General features: G+C 38.7%; 1 protein-coding gene across 1 annotated transcript in view; it reads left to right on the plus strand.

Annotated features, from left to right (window-relative positions):
* Nucleotides 1–15,709, plus strand: part of LOC311290672 (uncharacterized protein) — a 51,987-nt gene extending 36,278 nt beyond the window's left edge. The window contains exons 4-6 of the mRNA XM_084409293.1: nucleotides 13,307–13,378; nucleotides 14,130–14,231; nucleotides 14,880–15,709. Coding sequence (XP_084265419.1) covers nucleotides 13,307–13,378; nucleotides 14,130–14,231; nucleotides 14,880–14,941 — 236 coding nt within the window. The 3' untranslated portion in view covers nucleotides 14,942–15,709. The remainder of the gene's footprint in view (nucleotides 1–13,306; nucleotides 13,379–14,129; nucleotides 14,232–14,879) is intronic.
* The last annotated feature ends 440 nt before the right edge of the window (nucleotides 15,710–16,149 follow it).

Genomic DNA, 16,149 nt, shown 5'->3' on the forward strand with positions numbered 1-16,149 from the left:
ACCATGCATAAACATTATTTTCTCAAAAATACAAACATGTACATACATGTTGCTTGCATATTACGGTAGCCCTGTTTGTGCTAAATAGAGTGTAATTATACCTTTGCCATTAATATGTTTATAAGCAACTGAAAAAAGCAAATTTCAGGCCATGTCAAAACATCTCAAGGACCCCAAAAACACCTCAGACCCCAGATGGTTAACGGGCCCCTAGACTGCAGCTATAGCTCTGTTAGAATTGTGATTTAACATGACTAGTTGGCCATGCTTCGTCCAATTGCACTCATGCTGGGTTTAGATGGGGAGCGGGGTCAAACGTTGAGCCCGACCAACCCCTTTCCCGGACGTTGCCAAAGATGGTGAGTCACGCAGGGGCGGGGCTGGCATGAACTCGTTCGCTTTGGTGAAAAGATTCAGTGCAGCTGAGATTCGAACTCGGGTCTCTGGAGCAAGAGTCTCAGAATCCACCACTGAACCACAGGGGGGGATTGACAGAGAAGAACTCTTGAAGTACTTAGAATGGCGGCTTGTTCTTGCAGTGAGAGAGAACGGTTTCAGCATGATTGATTCCAGGCATGAAAACCGTACTGTTGTGTCTGAATCACGGAGAAGGTTCTGTGCGATGAACAGAAGGGAGCGGTAGCTCTCTTGTGTTGTAAAGAGAGATAGCCGCGTGCACATCTGACCGTGCGCTTCTTCCGTCGTTGCTCAATGGGCGAAGGAAGCTGGCAAGCGCATGAGAGAACATTTTCAGAGAAAACGCGCTTCTGTGTGACGTGCAAAACGGAGGATGGGGTAGCTCTCTTGTGTCGTAAAGAGAGCTAGCTGCGCGAGCATCTACCTGCGCGCTTCTTCCGCTGAGACTCTACGAAGGAAGAAACGGAGGGAGCGCGAGAGGCAGTTTGCTGTCCCAAAGGAGAGCTAGCCGCGAGCGCATGATGTAATAAGCCCGTAGGCCTCGTGAAGATGCATCTGCACGTGGCACAAGAGGAGTGAGGCATTTGGAACAACAATCGCGCTGTTTATAAATCACAGTGATAATTGAAAGGATATGCGTTGATGCCGGATGACCACAGGAGAACAGCGACAGGAGTAGTCTGCTGTATGCTGCTCGCTCAGGCTGATAAGGGTTTGTTTCAACAGCGAAGGCTTTCAGAGGATTCAGAGACATGAAGTTGTTGCTGAAGGAGTAAAATCTGCTAAAATTGCGTTTTTCGGGGATTAATATGGGCTAAGACCGCACCCCCTTGGCGGGCTCTGACGTATAATAGTGTGATGTTAGCTCATTGGCACACACATCAGAGGCGCCCGCGCCATTGTATATGCAGTTGCCGCAGCACAGCCAATGAGTGAGCCAGATACTCACTGTGCTAGCTGTGCAGCTGCAAAATGCGTTTTACATTATAGGCTTCAGTAAATCGAGGAAAAGGAGTTTCCCCACTGTGTATAACTACGCAATATGAAGTGACCGTTCAAAAACTCCTAGCGTATTGTGAGGGTGGATTCCTGCAGTGGTTCAAGCTGCAAGAACTGCCGAATGACTAAAGAAACATTATTAGCAAGATGGTAGAAAACTGCACATTTCTTATCTATTCCACCCACTGCCACTTATACCAACGACAGAAATAAGTGCAGTTACAATAGCTTAATATTTGTGGGAGAGCGTTGCTATAGAGAGTGACGATATTGTATTGCAATATGTAGCACTTCAAAGTCAATACCAAATCAAAACTAGTTAGCACATTAGTTGTAATTGAAAAGGTTTAATGACAAAATATGGTTATGGTTACACTTAGAATAGTTACAAAATAGATGTATGAGATGATGATAACTTATATTATTAATTGTACCCAGCATATATGAAAAATGTTACCTGAGAGATAGAGAGAGAGAGAGAGAGAGAGAGAGAAAGAAAAGAGGAGGCAAAAGGAGAGAGCCCCAAGAATAAGAAGAGAGCCAGAGCATCAAAAAGACAGAGCAACAGTTTCAATCTTGTTTTATGCTTTCCTTGACCATGTGACTAAAACCCAAATGTGAGACATTCAAACTGACCGATCAGCACCGTACTTAAGGTGTGACAATTCATCAACCCCCAAAGTACAAACAAATTTTAAGAGTCATGAATTATCAATTGGCACAGACAGAAATTTAAGCAAAGCACCTAATAAAGCAAAAAAAAACAAAAAAACATTTGGTGCATAGCCATACGTTTATTGTTATTCTCATAGCATATCATGAAAGTGAAGTGTGGAGGATTCGATATTTACTTTACAGGAAAATAATTTCACTTCCCATAATGCCACAGACAGCAACGTCATACGCAAAACTACCTGTTGCGTACGGTACAAAGTGTTGAGATGTGTTGATGGAGAAGAATAGGACAAACCCGAAGGAAAAAGGGCATTTTTCTCCAGATGGAATAGAAACATCACCAACGGAAATTGATAGCCTGCGTAACTGTTACACCTAAAATGTAACCGGACTTGATGGATTATTTTGTTTGGACCTAACTGCATGGGATTCATAGGACCAGCTCATTTTGTTTGGAATTGACAAAGTTTTTACCGTGACCAGTAAGTGACAACACTTCTCTAGCTTTTGCCTTTATACATGGCAAAAAATCTCATGCGATCGTAATCTGGGCTTGTGCATCAAGAGGATTTAGCTCAAAGGAAGTTTTCGAACGCTGTAGCTACAACAGTGAAGGGGCGAGAAGTTGTCTCGTGTGTATTTTATGCTTAAATTCTGCAAACAGAACAAAGTTGTGTATGATTATTGAACTTTTTCACCCTCTAACAACGCTCACATCTACCGTTGTGTTTGGTCACTGATGTCAATGTTTATGTTCGCAGAGATGTGAAAACACGTCAGACAGTTGTATTTGGAGATAATAATGGTTTACTTGCCGCTGTGTCTTTGGCGTTTTTCCTCTTCGTCTTTCTTTCTCTGTGTTTTGGAAAATCCTGAAAGGTATGAGCGCTTCATGATGACATTTTTAAATTTAGATGCCCGCGTAGCGCTGAGTGTGGGAACGACAGTTTCTCTTCCACTGACAGCTAGTGGGGGACCTGATGGGGGGGTGCGCGACGGTGGATGTCACTTCAACATTACAGTGATTAGGACACTCATACTGTTTGTCGTTGCGGGGAATCCCTCTAGTTTGGGGGGCCCCTCTCACGGAGCAGTACTGGAGAGTGATATCGCTGTCTCACTGTGGTGGTTTGTTTACAGTGATTGATACTGTTGTTGACGAGGGCAGATACACAACCTAAACGACCGTGCGGCCATCGGGGGCCCCCTTCAGCTGGGGGCCCTAGGCAGCTGCCTACCTTGCCTACGCCATTGCGACGGCTCTGGTGGCACTCCATAGTGAACTTGTGATCGGTTTGACATATCTTCATTTACTGCTACAAACTGATAACCAGGGCCGGCGCTAGCTATAGGCAGAGCAGGCGATTGCCTAGAGCCTCGGGCTTTGAGGAGGGGCCTCCATAACCGTAACATCCCCTATATATATAGTCCACCAGTCAAGACGGGCAGAAATACTAGCCTCATTGTTCATTGGATATTGTTGAATTGTCACTCATTTGCAGTTAAACCAATTAATGTTTCTGTTTCAAAGCGGGTGCCGGCTTCTGAAAGTTTGTGTAATGAACGCATTCATTAGGTGCTATGAAGCAAAAGCCTAAATAGGTACGCAAAGAAGCACAGCTTGTAATGCAGGTGTGTGAGTTGTCATCATCTATTTTGGAGTGATTGCAATGTATTTTAAATATAAACTTGTACTGTAGATCAGCATCATTTCTGGAAAAATCATTCACCGCTTTGTTAGCCTACGAGTTTAAAAGAGCGTGAGCGTCATTAACATGCCCCGACGCAGCGCTTTGAATTTGCGCGTACAATGAATAACATCACGTCGGGAACTGACTAGTAAAAAAGCTACAAAAGTAAAATACAAGACGTTTATATTCAAAGTTAAAAAGCCGACACACTACAACATTTTTAAATGTTTAAAATAAAGGATATCATATCTATGGGTCTATCTTCTAAATTCTGCTGATGATTATAACCTGACATCATAGCCTACTTGAGCCAGTAATATTAGTTTAGAATTTTTTTTTCTGCTCAGTAGCGGTCGTGTCTTTCTCTTCCACTTGATTTGTGTATAGCATATTTAAGGTAACAATGCAATACTTAATATCATATTACTGATATTAATAATATGACAATATCTGCAGTCAGTATTGATTAAATAGGAGGGAAAAATCCTGCCCATACTGCAGCTATGAACAAAAATTATAAAAGCACTTATGTTCATCTACTGAAGTGGTATTCTGGAACTGTGAATAAACTGAAAAAAAAAAACAGCAAAATAACAACAACAACAACAACAACAATAACTTCTTCTTTAAACAAAAAATAGATTACCTTAGATAAAGTTTGATTAATATGTACATATGTACAGTACTGTGGTGAGTTTATTGTTGTTTTGTTGGTTAACTGGAGAAAAATAAATTGTAATTCAAGAAATGTACACTAGAGGGAAATCAAAGGCTGCAGGCAGTAGCTGACACCATAGATATCATATAATAAAGGCTAGATGTCTCGTCCTCACACGGCGGCCATCTTGCCACAGGGAGCAACATTGTGTTTTAATGGTGCATGTACTTTTAAATAACCATAACTTGCTCAATTTTCTACCGATTTTCAAACGGTTTGGTTTGTTATAAACGTCAGAGATGTAGTTATGACACTGCATACATATGAATAATTATGTTCAACATGTTCAAGCATTCAGAATTATAGCCACGTTAATAACGTTTGTAAGAAACCAAACCGTTTGTAAATCCGTCAAGATTTCAGCGAGATAAGATGAGTTGTGTTCATGCTGATCACTCACCTTACTTCAGATACCACAGAGCTCGCCAGAAAGCTTCCCTGTGGCAAGATGGCCGCCGGTGATGCCGTTCGAGACTCCGCCTTAAGACATCTAGCCTTATATGGATATCTATGGCTGACACAAACTATGTTGTGCGTCACAAGCTAATACAGCTTGACGCACAGACAACAACGAGTCTGTGTCTTCTCCTTTATTAATGTCTATTTTCCCCTTTTCCAGCTATAGACTAATGCATTTCTGTCACGAGTTAAGACTATACAGTGGTTGTAAATCTGGTTATTTCTCTGAACATATATGAAAAATGTGAGGTTTGATAGCTTAATTATCATGTTTGAAATGCTAACCACAAGGAAATTGTGGGCAAAACTGAATGTATGTTATGTCCTTGTCTAACTGTAATGTAAAAGTTAACCATTTAATAACTGAAATGGTTAGGAGCAAATGAGCAAATGTTATGTGGAACATAGTCCATGTTGTTTTTTTGTATTTCATGGTTAATCTGTTTATTGGTAATTGACTGCTGAAATAGAGTTCCATTTTATTTTAGTGTCAAAGAAGTTATAGAAAAGTTGATAAAGGACTGAATATTAAAAATGCAGGTTTAGTGCTTATACAAATTCACAGTTATAAAAGTGAAGTTATAAAAATGTGTACAAACATGTATTTAAATTACAGTTATGGTGACTGTTGTGATACATTGTGATACATTGAAAATACATTGAAGCATTGCTGATCTCGTCTGCATATTAATGTGAACTAATATATTGATGTATACATTCAATTCTCTATTATATATTGTGGTGAAGAAGAAAGAAATTAGTTCACAAGCCAATACAGCTTGACACACAGACAACAACGAGTCTCTGTCTTCTCCTTTATTAACTTCTATTTTTCCCTTTTCCAGGGGTGCAACATTTTGGAGGCCCCAGCGAGGAGGATGGTCCCTGGTCCTGCCTATTGATGTAGTGCCAGATGACAACATTCCACCTTGCAACCACAACCATCACGATAGAAGGCTGGCGGTGTGCAGTAGTCTCACTACTGGACGGGCAGAAGTGCGAGTAATCTGAGGTTCCTTACCCTAACCAGGAGAAGCTGCAAGTTCTTCCTGCCCAAGTAGACATTCTGCTTTACACTGACACTGACCATTTATTCACAACCAACATGGACATGCTAGAGGACTTGGAACTTGAAGTAGTTGGGACATTTTATACACTGAGTAGTGATCAGTTCATGGCAGTGTGTAACTTTCTACATATTGTTGGTACTGAACTTGAGAATGTTTTGGAGAAAAGTCGTTCATTTCTAATTGCACACATTGTGAAGTATATAGAAAGAGATGAGGTAGAGGAACTTGAGGACCAAGGTATGTCTCTCCTCCTTAACCTGAAAGACAAAATTGTTGAAATTCAACTACCAGTTCAGCCGGCAATTCAGAATTCTGTAGAGCCGCCACAAGTAGGTTTCAGAACAGGAAATGCTGCAAAAACAGATTGAAGCATTGCAGTTAGCTTTAAAATGATCACTACAGCAAACACAAAGTGAAACAAAACATAAAGTAAAGCCAGTGAGTCAAACAAACCAGAACAGTAATCCCATAAGAGATCTCACCCAACCATTTGTGTGGCAAAGAGAGTTTAAGTTCAACATCGGCCGATTGAAAATCAGAGTAAACGCAGTCCTGACTTGCTAAATGAACTCAGAGAAATCAAATCAGACATGGCACTATTAAAGAACCTTAGTGCTGAAGTGTCACAAATCAGAGAGTCGATTCAACTGCCTCAAGCCAGTGCAGCACAGAATTTGTCTTCACCTGGTTTACAAGACGACATACCAGCTAATCAGTTTAAGTATTCATCTCCTGCATATTGGCCAAAATACAGTCCAGGACAGAGAGGAAGGACCACTCAATTTCAACAAGGATCTGCTCCTCAACGTCATTTCATGCAGCCAAGGGGTCAACCTAGGAGATGTTTAAACGATAGATGTTGAAATCAATACTTATTGTACACACTGCTACAGATGTGGAAGCAGTGAGCATTTCCTGGCAGGCTGCAGGGCAAGAACAACAAACTTACCCAGAGATGATCATTTAAACGAGGGAGGGTTACTTCCATTGGACAGGAGGTGACCTGTCAGATGTTAAAGTCCCACCAACAGTGCTCGTGTTGTGGCGTGAAGGGGGATTCCCATACATTAAGACTGTGTACATCATGCCATAAGTCCCTTTACTGCTCTAAGCTATGTCAGGCTCATCACTGGAGTGAACACAAGAAAAATTGTAAGCGAAATGAAAACAAAGATGTGTAAGAATTAAGGGTGAAAACAAGAACAAATTCAAACAAAACATTGAGTGTGGCCACCTTAGTGGGAAAACAGTGTCTCATTGACTGTTATATCCATGGAGTAAGAACAACAGCATTCTGGGACACAGGTTCTCAAGTTTGTATCATTGATGAGTGGTGGTTCACTATTATATAATATATTAAGGATTTCTCAAAGATTCCTGGACCACTATATGACTTACTCAAGGGCACCCCAGAAGAGGAAAAGATGTGCCAAAAATCAAGACAAAGCAGACTGAAAAATAGAGGAGTGCCTTCTAATCAACCAATATTTTGGAAAGCTGAGCACCAAGAGGTTTTGGAGATATTGATCAACTATCTGGTCGAACCACCTATCCTCGGCTTCCCAGATTTTACATTGCCCTTTATTCTTCATACGGATGCCTCAAACCAAGGTCTGGGGGCAGTATTGTGCCAAAAGCAGGATGGTAAACTCCATGTAATAGTGTATGGCTCTCGAACACTCACGACTGCCGAACAAAACTACCATCTCCATTCAGGTAAATTAGAGTTTCTCGCCCTCAAATGGTCAATTTGATTTGATTTTTTTATTTGATTTATTAGACAGTAACAAAAATAAATGCATAACAAGAAGTCATCACAGTGACATTATACATTAATCAGAATTGTTGAGGATAACACAAGAAAGTTAGAAACTTATTTCCATTGTGTTCCTCATTGTAGTCTGATTAAGATGGCCAGGCAAGCTACAGATGACTAAAAGGTACCTTGTACATTCAACTACATCCAAAATAAAAATAAACAAATACATACACTGCAATAATAAATATTCCTTAAGATCACATAAAAAATGTAATCTAATTAGCATTTAGCAGCTGAGCTAGCCGACTTCCATTTTTCGACATTGAAGAGATGATAGAACAATATACAGAGGAATTGTCATCAGACTGTATTGCAGAGACTGCTCAAGCAGTGGAAGAACAGGAATATTCTTCATCATGGGTAGTATCTGATCCTCCATGTCCATCAGATCGGGGTGTCAATAGTTCTAGATTCAATAGATTCAATAGATTCAACAGGCCCAACGAGAGGATTTTGCACATTGGACCTGTATTCAAATGTAAACTGACCAGTGTGATTCCTTGTGGCTACCAAATTAAGTCTCTTACCACTAAGAGTAGATGTCTTCTTCAGGAGTGGGAGAAGTTCCATGTAGATAAAGATGGGATCCTGAAGCGGAAAACATCTACAAAGAACCAATTGGTCCTACCTGAAAGATACAAGACAGTTGTAATGAACGAATTGCACAATGAGATGGGACACCAAGGCATCGACCGTACAACATCCCTAATCAGAGACCATTTCTTTTGGCTTCATATGCAACAAGAAATCGAACATTATGTTGCAAAAAGCTGTCCTTGCTTAAAGCAAAAGAAGCCTTGTAAGGAAACAAGGGTCCCTCTCACCAATATCATCACTACGCAGCCCTTTGAACTTGTATCTGTAGACTTCCTGCATTTAGATAAATGTAAGGGGGGATATGAATATATATTAGTGGTAGTCGACCACTTTACATGGTTTGCGCAGACATACCCTACAATGTCAAAGTCTGCTAAAATGGTAGCTGATCACCTGTTTAATGACTATGCCCTGCAATTTGGATTCCCAAAACAAATACACCACGACCAAGGTGGTGAATTTGAAAATCAGCTTTTAGCCCAGCTGACAAAGACTTGCGGTGTCTTTATTACTCACCAAAACAACAGCACGGTGGAGAAGGGTGCAACGAAGATGCGGATGAGTTAGAAAGGGGGGCGAGTGGACTGGCCGAGCAGATCGAGAATATCGCCGAAATCGGAGATCGAATGGACACTGCTGGGCTATCAGAGGACGGAGGCCCAGGTGAAGAAGACTGTGATGAGGAACTGATTCAAGCTGAGGATCCCTTTGCTACTGGACAAGAAGGAGAGGAACATGTCGAGATCACATTATCACCTGAGCAATGCAATGATTCAGTTGAGAGACATTCTAGACCTCAGAGTAAAAGACGAGCCCCTCGACTGTTCACTTATGATCACCTTGATACTCCAAATTGCCATAATACAAGTTGTAGTCGTGAGGTTCAGCAGTATCAGAATATGCCTTACCTTGGACACCAAACGAGTGTTGTTTTTGGCGGCCTGTTTTCATTTTAGTTTTAGTCTAATTTTTGTGTCAAGCTGGCATTTTAGTTTTTATTAGTTTTAGTCATGTTCATACTCTTTTTAGTCTATTCAAGTTTCAGTCGACTAAAAGTCTGAGCATTTTAGTCTTATTTTAGTCAGAATTATCCATGACTATTTTCGTCTAGTTTTAGTCGACGAAAACTGATGACATTTAAAACTGATGAGTTTTAGTCAATGAAAATTGTATTTTAGTCTCTTTTTAGTAATGCAATTCTATTTAACCCAGTCAATATAGTGTACCTCTATGGAAAAATAGCAAAAATAGCGAACAGAAAAGTAACACTCGTCTCATTCGTGGAGGTTGAAAAACAAGTTCTTTGTGACATCCAAGATTTATTGAATTAAAATGTAAATGCAAAAGAAAAGGCATGAGAGTTGGCTGTTTTTGTCAATTTTAAGTTTAAATTTAAAATGTCTGCGATTTTAATATAACTATATGGCTAAATATATTACCACTTGCTTATAAATCTAGATAAAAGTAGTGCATTGAATAATACGTTGTTTAAATTGTGCTTAAAAATGAATTACGTCTATTACAGAGTGTATATGTGTACAAAGAGAATCGCAATGCTGACAATTTTAAAAAAAAATAAAAGTAGCTGATAACTTCTGGATTTGAAATAAAAATAGTGAGTATGTGTTTCTGGTATAGCGTGGATCAGTTACGCACTTCAAACGCAGCATATGTGAAAGCACTATAGCGCGTGCTGCTCCTGCACTTTGTCATTTTGCCTCCTCCTCCCCCCGATTGCCCGCGAGCTTCTCCTCCTGTCCATACGGTCATTTCTCTACTGTGCGACAGAGAGTTGCGTGGTTATGACACAATCGTTAGCCTATTTTTACAAAAACTGCTTCTACAGGGCCATAACGTAAGCTACAAGGTAATGGAGCCTTTTATACATTTTCGTGTTTCTTTAGAAATAAATAATGGACAAATGGAGTCTTTAAACGCCTCAGATGTACAGTTATTCGCTGTCAAAATGAATGTGAGTCAATGGAATGCTAACAGCAGGTGGGGGTCTGCTAATCAATGGCGGCGCCAGGGGAAGCTTCAGTTTTTTACGAAACATTGGCCCCCTGCTTCTAAATAATGCCGCGAGTGGGGCTTGAGGAAGTGACGTCACCTGCGTCTGCGCAGATCGACCTGATGCAGCCCCTGAAGTGAGCCACGGGAAACAGAAATACTGCAAAATAATAATAATGCGACTAAACGAGACAAAATAACATCATAACATTTCGTCTCATCTCCTTTTGGTCAACGAAAATAAAGAGACATTTTAGCATACTTTTTATTTTGTAAACCACATTTAGTCTCGTTTTTATTCGCCAACAATATTGCATTATAGATTTAATTATAGTTATCGTCACATGACCAGCATTTACGTTGCGTCTAGTCTCGTTTTCGAACCCGTGATAAAGGTTCGTTTACAACGATATTTAGTCATAATTTTCATTGACGAAAGCAACACTACACCAAACATTGGCCAACCTGGCCAAGCCCAGGGCCATTTTATAATCCTTACCCATATATTGGATATGGATATAAGGGATAGACTGTGGCTTAATACAGGCTAAGATGTAGTAAAAGCAGCATAGTCCACATGTCCACATTATAGTAAAATAGAAAACCATTATTTTAAATTTTAATAATATTTCACTATATTATTTTTCTGTATTTTTGATCAAATAAATCCAGGCTTGATGAGCATAAGAGACTTCTTTCAAAAACATTAAAAATAGTGTGTCCAAACTTATGTACTGTGTAAGTAAAAATAGGTGTTTGGTGTTTTAAGCCCCCAACGGTGCCTTCCAGGCAGCGAGGGGGTGGGTAGGTTTAAGGTTGAGGGTAGGGTTAGCTGCCTCTAAGGAGCCATTGGGGGCTTAAAACACCATCGAGCGTAAAAATAGAACCGGCCCTGCTGATCACGGTCAGATAAGTATAATTTGAACCATGCCAATGCAATTTCACTAATGCCGACATAATTTTCAAGTCTTTTTAAAAGAATTTTGTGGTCAATGGTATCAAATGCAGCACTAAGATCAAGTAACACTTATAGGGACACAACCACAATCGGATGATAAGAGCAAATAATTTGTAACTCTAATGAGAGCTGTCTCAGTACTATGATACAGTCTAAATCCTGACTGGAAATCCTTGCAGATATCATTTCTTTCTAAAAAGGAACATACTGAGGCTTTGTGAGGATTTTTGCATGCATTTTGAAGGAGTTTCCCGTTCTGACGCAACATTTTTGGGGGGGAGTATTTAAATGAATCATGCAAGGTACTAAGGTTTGCGCCAGTTCATTTAAAAAAAAAAAAAAAACATGTCTTAAACCATAAGCTAATTTGCATTGATCTTGGTAGATTGTGTTGGCCATTATGGAAATGATCCGGCTGCATCTGTGTTCTTTAATTTGCATGTCGCCAGGAGATCACGCACAGAACGTTCCACTCCCAACTGTGCTTTTTCATACAACACAGCTGCACTGTAAAAAAATTGCCAGGAATATACAGCAAAATAATGCTTACATTACAGTAATTTACTGCTCTTTTTTTTACAGTGAATTCACATGATAAAGTTGTCTTTAACCCTGCTACTGTAAGAAATTATATTGCTTAGTACTGTAATTGTTTTGAAGTCACCATAATGGTGATTAGTGTTAAATTACCTCTGGATCTTGGACCTTGTATTTTCATATTCAAATTTCCCATCTAGCCAAGACAGAAGTGTGACAAATGAAATCATTTGTTTAAACAATTAAATGAGCAAGAATATAAAATTAGCTAATTGGCTGATTTTAAGTTAGTCAAACTATACCACTAGTAACGTTATCTCAGCATAAAGATTTAACAATATCTTGTTTCAAATTCATATTTGTTTGTAGATAGATATTTCACAATAGTAAAGCAGCTGCTGAGATTGATGTCTGATGCACAGACATCAATACTCGACATACAAATCACAACAATGGTGACACTCAACAAATAATAATAATAAAAAAGATACATTCTGAACATTACGAAATAAACAAACAACACAAACTGCTAAAAGTGAACCAAATATATGTTCAGGAGCACAGTTAAAACCAACTAGAATCAAGAAACTCCACAGCATAATCTATGCATGCAGCACTGTATGCTCGGTTCTTTCATAGTACATATGTACTGTAGAAATACAGTATGATATTGTTTGTTTACAGTATTTTTGAGAGTACAGTTAGATACAAGATAACCCTGTGGAATTACTGTGAATTATATAATCATCCAATTATTAACCTAGAATATACTGTAATTTCACACTAACATTTTTAACAGTGTGGTGTATCATTAATTCAACCCAGGCTCATTGGAAATACGTTACTCTGACTACATTTTTGCAGAACCTGAAATACGTAGGGCCTACCTCCTTTCCCTGCACTTTTCGGGTGAAACGTCCACTAGAGGCGCTAAGGGGTATACATTTTTCTCCATTCCAGATGCGTGTTTATTAAAAGGTTATAAAAGCGAAAATATGAGTAAATTATGTTCAGACTTCTCAGTATACACTCATTTTATTATAAATTAGGAATTATTTCCACGCTTTTAAGGTGCCACAACAACCCAGTTTCACGGCAGTTCTTGAAATGGTCACGTAATTTAGTCTATTGATTCGTGACACGGACACGCGTTTATTTCGTTATTTTCGTGATATCAGGATGTTTTTTAAACTAATATATTTAAGTGTGAAGCATCTTTCGTGATCACAGCACGATTCTTTCTGCCTGTCGGGCTGCAGCAGAGAAGCTGTTTAATCAACATTTATTCACGAGATCTTATGTTATCATGGTTTATGTATTTTTATTGACATTTTTTTAAGTATATTTTATCAGTAGGAAATCGCGCTGAAGAAGTCTCGTTCCGATTCATCACGATATTTGGCATCAGTTCATGTGTGGCAGATGGTGGTAAGTAGTAAATACGCTGTTTGATACAATGCCTTTTCTGTTTGTCGATATTAATCAGATTAGCTCACCTTCAGTCACTGCATTATATCTGTCATCGCCACGGAGGCTTTGCGTTTCATTGCTTTCTAATTCAAAACAGGGTGATTAAACACTGTCTGTCACGTGACATGCTATAATAAGCCTTCAATCAGTTAATCATATTCATATCAGATTTAAAGTAGTACAATTAGTTCCAAAGTTGTATTTGTATTAGAAGCACAGTAAAACAACACTTACCATCCTTTTACCACAGTAACATTAGTTTTAGCCTACTGTGATAAGTGTAGTAAAAAGACAGTAATCAGAAAACTTACCATGCTTTTACCACACTATTTGTAGTTTTAATGAGATACACTTATTGTAAATGCACAGTAACCACAACACTTACCATGCTTTTACCACAGTAACCCTAGTTTTACTGTGATTGGTGTAGTAAAGGACAGTAATCACAAAACTGACCATGCTTTAAACCTCAGTAACCTTAGTTTTACAGTGATTGGTGTAGTAAAGGACAGTAATCACAAAACTGACCATGCTTTTATCACAGTATTGATAGTTTTAAAGTGATATTTGTTGTAAATGCATATTAACCACAACACTTACCATGCTTTCAATGCTTTATAATATAACATCCAAAATTTGTAAGGTAAATCAGTACTTTTTCTTTTAAATAATCCTATATATTATACATAACGATATTTAATTTTTTCAGCTGAAAAGACCAAAAGGACCTTTCGGACTCAGTCAGCCCATTATTGTTTGAGGAGAAGTAAACGGAGGAGACGGACAGCTGCAAAGGCAGATATTCACAATGGTATGTATGTGTTGGTTTTAACCCTAAATCAAACATTTTATCAAGCATTGGTTGTTTCTTACACCTTTTCTCACAAAACCCATAGCCCAATCAGTACGAACATAGTCTGAAAGCCTTAATAATTCACAAGATTTAACAAGTTGTCAAATTCGTATGATACTTGTACGTATTTGTATACTCGTACACAATCTTGCAGCTACTCCTAGTGCTGTCATTGGCTACTGCCTCAATTCCTGTACATATTTATCGCAATATTTGTAAATCAGTTGCGCCCCTTCTTGGAAAGTAGTCGGATGTCCCGCACACTGTCAGAAAGTTTATATTAATTGCAAATTGGTCCCCGTCTGTTTATGTTCCAGTGATACATGATGTCTCTCCACACCTCATAACCTTCCTCTGTTTGCAAGAGTGGAAAAGCTTATCTGACTTGTCACATGACATCAGATACTCGATTATTTTGTCATAATCAGATCAGTTACACTGCTGATAACTGTCCCGTTTGCATGTTAATCATGTTATTTTTAAACAAGTTCATATGATTATTGCTTGCTATTAAAGACATACTTTTATTCATAGAAATGCCCACATATCAGTGAACTTATTACATAAAAATGCTTTTAACATTTAATTATGCAACACTCTTTACAGAAAACATATCCATCCCACAGTTATGGATAAACTCACAACACCATCATCAAGTGCTGTGCTGAGCACGTTGGGCAACAAGTATCCTCCAACGTATTCGATCCGTGGCCAAGTTCTCCACATCTTCCCATGGGACACTGACATTCTTGTCTGTCTCCGTGTCTTCCTTGGTCTTCCCTGTCTCCTGCATCCTCCTGGCGGTGTCCACTTCATCATTGTGTTTTGGTGTTGTTGTTTGGGCATGCGTAGGATGTGTCCAGCGAGGTGCACCCTTTGCTCTGTCTCAGTTTCTGAAAGTCTTCATGTGGAGTCCTACTCCTCCTCAGGATCTCTATGATATATGCAGAACCAACATTGAAAATAGTGATTTATCTTTTTCCATATTGTTAAAGCATTTTGTTTTCTCTTTTCAGCTTCATAAACTGTACTTGATGTCTGCCTAATGCCTTTATCAAAAAAGTTTCAGTGCTCATCAGGTGTTTTGCTAAAGGACATATTCATTGCATAGTTACAATAAAAGTGACCAATAATCACAAGGATATAGAATGAAAGTTGAGAATGTAAAATGTTGTGCTTACGGTTTTGCCTATTTGTTCTTTAAAGCGAAGAAACAAATGTATTTTCACATAACAAAGTTGAATCTCATCTCTTGGTTTGTAAAAATATAACTTCATCATAGCAATTTTTTTTAACGTTACTGTATGTGTCACTATAATGGATTACCCCTGTATCTGGATATTTTTTAATTAACTTATTTTTATACTGTTGTGCAGTAGTTTTGGGGCTACATTTGTCTTTAAACAGTTTGGCATTAAATATTGGAATATGCTTTCAAAATTGTGCATTCATTGTGCTTTTGTTACATTTATTTGAATATAATTGATATACTATACATACACTGTAAATGTTAGAAGCACTTTAGTAGTACATGTAATTATCTTTAATTAAAATACTGCAAAACTACCCTACTGTAGGCCATTGCTTAGAAAAAAGTTTCTCTTTCAAATTTATGCATAAGCAAATTTGTGTCATTGATCATGTGAACTCGTTTTGGATGGTAACCACACAAAAGAGTCTTTTGTTTTTAAATATGAGTTTTATAATTTAATTAGAAGGAATACATGTTTAACAGCCTAAATATAAAATATTTAAGGTATCTATCCCTGCAGCCGGAACCAGGAGAGATCTGTCATCATTTACCATAAATGGGCAAGTAAGTGCATCTGTTCAGCTGGGTTGTTATTGGCTGTGACTTTATCGCAGAACTCGCTGT

This window comes from Rutilus rutilus (genome assembly GCF_951802725.1).
Source record: "Rutilus rutilus genome assembly, chromosome: 1".
Taxonomy (NCBI): domain Eukaryota; kingdom Metazoa; phylum Chordata; class Actinopteri; order Cypriniformes; family Leuciscidae; genus Rutilus; species Rutilus rutilus.